Source organism: Sinocyclocheilus anshuiensis, unplaced genomic scaffold (genome assembly GCF_001515605.1).
Source record: "Sinocyclocheilus anshuiensis isolate Anshui unplaced genomic scaffold, SAMN03320099.WGS_v1.1 scaffold58, whole genome shotgun sequence".
Lineage (NCBI taxonomy): Eukaryota > Metazoa > Chordata > Actinopteri > Cypriniformes > Cyprinidae > Sinocyclocheilus > Sinocyclocheilus anshuiensis.
Genome location: NW_015547688.1, coordinates 2,872,035 through 2,880,370, shown reverse-complemented (window position 1 = coordinate 2,880,370; position 8,336 = coordinate 2,872,035). Strand labels below are relative to the sequence as shown.

At 38.8% G+C, this 8,336-nt stretch overlaps 1 protein-coding gene across 4 annotated transcripts in view; it reads right to left on the bottom strand.

The window, feature by feature from the left end:
• The window catches only part of LOC107703405 (protein sidekick-1-like), a 334,600-nt gene that overhangs the window by 184,010 nt on the left and 142,254 nt on the right, over positions 1 to 8,336 (bottom strand). For all 4 annotated transcript variants that reach the window (XM_016506019.1, XM_016506020.1, XM_016506021.1 and 1 more), the window contains exons 2-4: positions 6,175 to 6,334; positions 3,524 to 3,630; positions 1,200 to 1,347 (exon numbers count right to left, since the gene is read on the bottom strand). In XM_016506019.1, coding sequence (XP_016361505.1) covers positions 1,200 to 1,347; positions 3,524 to 3,630; positions 6,175 to 6,334 — 415 coding nt within the window. The remainder of the gene's footprint in view (positions 1 to 1,199; positions 1,348 to 3,523; positions 3,631 to 6,174; positions 6,335 to 8,336) is intronic.

The window sequence follows — 8,336 nt, the reverse complement described above, 5'->3', positions numbered from 1 at the left end:
TAAAAATATCGGTATCGGTACTCGGTATCGGCAAGTACCAAAAATAAAAGTATCGGTATCGGGCGAGTACTTGAAAAAGTGGTATCGGTGCATCCCTACTGTTTAATATTGTTAAGGAATAGAACAGAATACTTTTGATGAATAGAAAGTTCAAAAGAACAGCATTTATTTGAAACTGATTTTTAACAACATTATAAATATCTTTAATGTCACTTTTGATAAATTCAATGCTTCCTTGCTAAATAAAAGTATTCATTTCTTTAAAAAAAACAAAAAAAACATCTCTTACTGACCTCAATGGGCAGGGCAAACTGTTCATGATAGATTAGCATTTACACAACAAATGTGATTTGGTTCCATGCATTTCTGACTACGCATGAGGCATGACTGATTGGATCACACATGGTGATTGGTTGTCCACATGTGATCAGATCAACGAGACGTATAATAATTCCAGGTGTAAACAGAATCACAGAACCACGACCACAGTTCTGCAGCTCACTTTGAGTGTTTTCATTGAAAATAAAACTGCCTGAACGTCGACGTAACAAATCAATCCAAGCCCGAAGCCAAACGGAACGAATGCAAATCATTACTACCCAGAGTCTATTTCTAAATTTACCTGCGTTAGCCTGCTTACTTTTCAATTACACCTTCTGCCAGAATCAAATGCAATTCTCAAATGGGCCCACCGCTATATGTGTGGAGTGAAAGGTGAGTCATTAGATGTGTCTCAGTGGTGGAGTTTTATTTGGGTCTCGTCGGAATGAAAGACACTTGACTGATAACAGCGAATCGGATCAGCCTCGTCGATCTCAGCCTGGGAGAGCTGCTAATTAGAAAAAGGCAATGAAGAACTACCGTAGCAAGATTAAAGAAGGGCCGAGAACAGGCATTAATTGCAATTCTGTGACAAGGCAGTGGGAGAAAAACACTCACGCACACACTCAAAGAAAGCCGTGCACAGCATCCATGTCTTCTGCATCACTGGCTGAAGTGTCTCTCTGTTTTTTCCCAGCATTTTCCAGTTGTGGGCCACCGTAAATGGTTGCCCAGAGGGAATAAGCGTGAACACTGAAGGTAATTACATCTCTTAGGTGAACGCAAAGCCATAGGGACCTTTGCTGGGTCACCCAGAACTTTCCTAATGAGCAGGCGTTCAGGTTTAAAGATTAGACAAGCAATTAAGCTCTACTTACACTCTGTTGCTGGGAATGATCTTGTAGCCATCCCTGAACCATGTCACCTGTGGCCGCGGGAAGCATCTGACTGCTGGGGAGTTTAGGATGACGGCCCGGCCCAGTGTCACTGTCTTTCTTTGGTCATTGTCGAGAAAGTCACCCATATCTGTGAGAAGAAAGTCAGGGATCTTATTACAAACATGGGAGAACTTCATTTCACGAAACAAAGCAACCCTGATGATACATTCAGTATTGGGTACAAACTGCAGAGGTATTCAATCAGAAACATTTATTCAAACATTTATTCATGACGCACAGCACCACAAGATTGCATCACCATACAGAACAAAAGAAAGTCTAGCACAGTGAATTTGCTGACAATTCCAGCAGTGCAGTTTTCACATCAATTTAAAGTGTTTAAAAGTTCTTATTTCTGGTTTTAAAAAGCCAAAAACAACTGCAGCCAGTAAACAATATCCCTAAACTGGCTAAACTTGCACTGACCTGACAGATTTTTTGAAAAAACTGTGTGAAAGTTGTTGTTTTTATTTTGTGGTTTATTATATATATTTGCTTGGTCAGTGTTGTTGTGGGTTTTGGTTATTTTGCTGTTTTAAAATAACTGAAATAATTTGGTGAGCTGATATGGACATGTAATACAGTCTAAGCTGCCTGGAACTACTTTTTTCCCTAAAAAAATTGCACACATTAGAATGTCAACCAATCAGATTTAAGCATTCAACAGCCCCATAGTATGTTTATAATGGGATCACTCTGCTGGGCTTTTTTTTTTTTTTTTAAACATATAACACATAATATAAGTGTTCAGCACTACATCATGGCATAAACTAATGTAAACATAAACTGTGCTATAAACTAATGGATCAAACAAGATGGAGCAAACTGATTTGCCTTAAAAGGTCTATGTTGCTGAAATTACACACTTCACCTAACAAGCAATCTTGTCTGCTGGTTTGTTTTGGGTAAATGAGGAAAGATGTCATTTAAGTTGATCTTCCAAGAATTATTTCTCATATTGTCACTAGCATGAACATGGCCTATTTTGTGAAAACTCCATCATGGCTGAATGTTTTTCTGAGCTGAAATGCTGAAGTGTCTGGAACAGTTAGTCTGGGTCAGTGTGAACCTTTAGAGCATGTTTTAAATGCTAGAGTAAAGGACCAAGCCTAAAAAGTCAGCTTTTCTACCACAGCCATCTTCTTCATTCAGTGTAAATCCTGCCTTATTCAAAGCATAACTGGGAACTTTTAAGAGGTATCACTCAGGTCTTTTCCTTTTCCCCATGCATTTACTAAAACTGAGGAGTTTTAAGCTTCAGAAAGGATGCAAAAGCACCATAAAATTATATATATAATGTCTTCACTCAATATTTAAAATATTTCTGAAGGATCATGTGACACTGAAGACTTGAGTAATGATGCTGAAAATTCAGCTTTGTCATCACAAGAATACATTTACTAATATATTAAAATGGAAAACAGTTACTTTATTGTAGTAATACAAACCCCAAACTTGATTCTTAATACTGTGTTGTTACCTGGATGATCCAGGAGGTGTAAACATTTAGAATTTGAAGATCAGTGTAAATTCAACTTATTTAGTCTTCTGGGAAACATGTAAGTATCTTCTGTAGCTTCTGAAGGGCAGTACTACATGAACAAATATGATATTTAGGCAAAATAATAAAAATGTACACATCTTCATTCCGTTCAAAAGTTTTCACCTCTAGGCTCTTAATGCACGGTTTTTCCTTCCGGAGCATCAGTGACCATTTGAACCTTTTGTAATAGTTGTGTATGAGTCCCTCAGTCGTCCTCAGTGAGAAAAGATGGATCTCAAAATCATACAGTCATTGTTGGAAAGGGTTCAAATACTCAAAAGATGCTGGATAACCTAAAGGATTTTTCTGAAGAACAGCGGGCAGTTTAACTGTTCAGGACAAACAAGGGACTCATGAACAACTATCATGAAAAAAACAAAAAAAAAAAACAGCTGTGGATCATCCAGGTAACAACACAATATTAAGAATCAAGTGTATGTAAACTTTTGAACGGGGTCATTTCTATAAATTCAACTAATATTTTCTCCTGTGGACTACATGTAAACATGGGACATATCTTATGCAGGTCAGCACTAAATAAAAAACAACATGCATTTTGTATGATCCCTCTTATTTTGGTCGAATTATTAACATTTTGCAGATACTGTAAAGTGTATGTAAAATTTTGACCAGAACTGTACAAGTTGTCTGAAGTCATACAACATCATAGAACAGGAACAGACTACAATGCAAAGCTCTGATCTGATCTACATCAACTCACATGCCACTTGTATCTCGGCTCTTCTCTGAAGCAGAGCGCCCATCCTGTTTCTCACCACACACTGATAAACGCCCATATTGGAGCGTTTGAGAGAGGAGATGATGTACCTAAGAGAGAGAAACAGAATCAACAACTTTAATTCACATCCCAGGATGATAAAAAAAGCAGGAAAAACAACAGTTCCCTGCTATTTGCCAACAAATTCAAGGATTTTCGACTCAAATGTGTTCCCATTTAGAGAGGTCGGGGTTTAAAAGGTTCACCCTCACAGTCACGACTATTCTTTTTTTCGCCAGCTTGCACATTAGCGTGAACAGAGCACATCAAAATGCCACACAGGAACTCCTCTCCATGCCCAGCTATGACGACGAATATCAGATTTCAGCCAAAAGGCCACTTCGACCAAAAGCAGAGGTGGCGAACGCTGAGGCATTAAAATCAGTTGGCATTTCCGAATACGCTGAATACATGACTAATGTGCTGTTGCTCACTACTTAGCCGAATATGTTTACGTCTCTGAAAATGCCATCCAGTGGGTTTGTGAATCTCAGTGGTGGTTTCCTTCCATCGCAGGAATTCAATAGTAATACGGCGGCAGCTCTGAGCGCACTGTTTAGGTAATGAAAGATAATGAGAAAAGCAATACCAATTAGAGCAAACCAGTTCTACAGATGGACAAAACGTAGAAACACTTGACACGGGAAGGCACAAAGATGCGAAACACCTACTTTAGCATGTATACGGCTCCTAAATGGAAGATAAATCAAAACATCTAATGTAAAATCTGACATTAATTGTGAATCAGGTTATCGGCAGTGCACTTCAGGTAACGAATGAAAGCATTATTCGCCTCTGAAGAGAGCTGGGCAGCACTGTAGACTCTTCTATTAAGACAGAAGGAACCCGTAGGACCAATTCTTCAGCAGCCTTAACACTCCACACGTCTGAGGAAATGCTGAGTGCTACAGAGGCTGTACGCTGATTAAAAAAGGTCAGGCTAAGAGGCTATCATTACTGAGAAATTAAACATAAGGCATGGAGAGACCTCAACTAGGAAATTATATCGTTGATTAAATGTACTACTGCATAAACTAGTGGAATCTCTCTCTCTCTAGAAAGAAAAAAAAAACTTAATTAAAAATTATTTGAATGCGCTTCACTTCAAGTAATTTCCTTTTTTATTAAAGGCACGTTCCAGGTTCAATACAAGTTAAGCTCCGTCGACAGCATCTGTCAAAGAAAATAATGTCGACTTGCCTCTCAGTTTGTAAAAGCAAACAAAAATTGTGTCGACAGTAATCCGATTACAATGGAAGTCTATGGGGGAAGGCACTGCATTAAAATAAACATTAAAATACAGCTTCAACAGACTTTAAATGATTCTTCTTTAAATACATTCTCATGCTAAGGACACCTAATATGCAAAATTCACTTTTACATGTTGTTTGAACATTAATGTGTGTTGGCAGTGCGTGTACACAACCACCCTACAATGATAAATAATCCAACCGCTTCTTTTTTTAATCCCCATAAATCATAAGCAGTGTCTCAGAACAAGCTGTTTGCAGAATCCGCACAATGTGATGTCACATTTTACAAGCCCCGCCCACAACTGTTGACAGACACTGCGGTATTAGCAGAGACCCCGCCCTGAGTGAGCCGCACACAATCTGCCATGTTTATCTTCACGCTAGAGCATCTTAAAGATGCATTCAGGTAAGAAAAGTCTTCTTGTTATTACACCTATAGAAGTTATTTATTCCAGAGCAGTGAGTGATTTTCTGTTTTTATTTTATTGTTTGGGTCATATTAACAGCATAGACAGCAGTATACTGTATATTACGCTGCTGTTACTTAATACACAGATCTAATATAAACATGTGAAACACAATTTCAATTTCATCACACTATAACATATTCCATTCACAAATTATAGCCTATTTACCATTACTTTGTTTTTCACATTGACTTGATGATTTGACTCTTTTGTTTACAGTAGATCTTCACAATTAAAATGGTTATTTTCATATTTTATATTGTAATACAATAAAATCTATAACAGGCATTTGAAATGCAGCGGTATCAAAAATAAATGAATGCCTGATTAAAGTGTCCAGGCCAGTTTTAATGTGACCTTCATTTGACAGAAAGAAAAAAGACTCTAAATCTGTTAGTTTTGAGAAAAATAATAGAGTTGCATAACAACCTCTGTACAGATGAAAGTAAGTAAGTGCCTTAACAAAAACACAAGCTTCATATTTTGAGAGGATTAACACTTTAAAAAAAAAAAAAAAAAATGTGCAGTATTTTTTTAATATGTTCTTTAAATTCCAAACTGGTTTAATTAAAAACTACACATTATTTAAGTAATGAAAAAGATTCCTTAAACGGATTCATAAACGACAACAGCAGGATAAGGATATTGTTCTAAGGGTTAATGGTCATGTTTTGAACAAATTTAATATACCTGCCACAGACAGTGAATAAATGTGCGGGTTGTACAGAAGAAAAGCTGCAGGCGGGATTAATATTAGACTTTTTGTCTCTCATATTAACCGTGAGCCTCCGCTGTTCTCTCTCATTGTAACCTTGAGACAGTTCCGAGCAGGACTTTATCTCCAGAAAGCCTTAAGATGAAAGCTGACACTCACTTGTACTCGGGGGAGAAGGCTGTGATATCTGTGTTGTTGAGCATCCATTTGAACTCCAGAGGCCAGCTGCCCTCCGCCAGGCAGGTCATGACCAGACGGTTCCCTTCTAGGTGGATCTCTGGAGGTCCCGGCTCCGTTTTGAAGTAGGGGGCCACATCACCTGCAGGCAGACATTAAAGAGGCACAGTTAGAAAAGGTGCCAGTTCGCTGTAACGCTACCCAGCGCAGGCACAAAGTCATGTACCATCAAAGATGAAGTCAATATGCAGGACCATCACCGGTTCCTCAATTTACATCAACCAGCGGCGTCAACTTCACGGAAATCCACAATGATAGAGATGCCTATTTATGCCCATTCCTCAGTGTGAGCAAACAAACAGAGGCAATCAAACAAAGGTTATCGCAACATGCTTCTACAAACGCGGAGAAATCTTTCATGACACCTCACAGCGCCGGAGAACCAAAGACAGTCAGCGGCAAACCTTTTAAATCCTCCATCTGCGGATTTCTCCACACTTCACAAGAGCAAGGCTCAGAGCTTTGATTTGAAAAAAAGGACGACTTAGAGCCAGGACACCTGGGTGCAGTGAATCTGACTTCTGTAAGCGGCGTCGTCGTGTTTCCCCTAAAGCTCAGACAAATCAATTGCGCCATGCAATGGCTCTTTTAAACAGTGTATAAACCATCTGAAATATGTAAGTGAGAGAAGTGCGTCTCAGCCGATATGCACTCACTGAAAAAAATCATTTTCTGTATCATTTTTTACTGGAGAACAAGACAAAAATATTATCTAAACATCAGGATGATTTACTCGAGAAGCGTAATGTAATGCTTGTTTTATTGGATGCATTTTGATGTAAGTGTATTTTTCTTACGCCGGTGGCAAAATGCTTTCTAATTTTAGGCAAAAACCTCACTAAATATACAGTAGTTAGATATATGCACACAACAAATAAACACTATTTGTCAATGTACTAAGAAATATAAACTTAATATAAGAGATGTTATTATGTTATGGCAGTAAATGTATCCAGTTTTAGGGATGTTTTTTTGGTAAACAAGATACAGATACTGATGTTTTGCATGTGCTGAGAGATATAATGAGGCTTTTTTTAACCTTAGCCTCTACAGATTCCTGCACTGGATGTAGCAATTAATGCGAATGTTAAAGAAAAAGGATCCAATTGCAAGTTCTTTAAATTGACTCGTTTGCATTTATATATCCACATCCAGACACTTTAAGCTCATGTACAGGCTCCTGAATAGCTGTGTTTCATTTAAATGGGCGAAATGTCAAGGGGTCACAAACCTGCTGTAGAGCACATGGTGGAGAATGTAGACAGATGCAGCCGAGCTGCTGTGGAGCATATCAATGAGGCCTGTAAAAATGGAATGAAAGGAGGACATGGAGTCCAAGGGCCAGTGAGACTCCAGGTGACAGCTGAGAGAGACATAGTGTCCTTGAGGTCAGAGCGATTGAGAAATATCTGAGAGTGACCGGAGTGGGCGAGGAAAGATGGACATTGCTTTATGGCCATTTTATGGATTTACCATAGTCGTCTCTCTAGAATGGAGGACACAAAATGCAAGGACCATACGTTGAAGTAGATTTCCTTGGTTTTTGGGTACTATGATAAAAATTTATGGGTGGACCTGCTGCCAATCAGGTTCCATCCTGGAGCTCCTTCTCTGGGGAGTTGAGATCCTTTAGCTCATGGGTATTGAATTCAACTTCCACGAGGTCGAGCCTCTGAATTTCTCTACTAGCAAAGCTTAGAACAATCTTTTCAGGAGCCCATATGTTGTTCAAAGATGAAATTAAAAAAGCAATGAGCATTTCAGGAAAAGAAATTCTAGGATTTTCATACTTTGGGCTTTGGTTGTTAAATGTGCAGAAACACACACACACACACACACACAACGGAAAGCGAGGAAAAGAGGGAAAATTCAAACGAACTAAAAACGAACAATTGCTTTACGCCGAATTGCCACTATTTCAAATTGAAAGTAAAATGCGCACGCCGCTTTTACAAGCTATTCAAAAGCGAAGGAAAGCTAGGAAAAGAGGTAACGCCCCCGCCCCCGCGGTGATACTGGTATTACCGGTGTTGTCACACGTCGATTAACCGGTGGGAAAATTTCCTCACCGTCACAACCCTAGT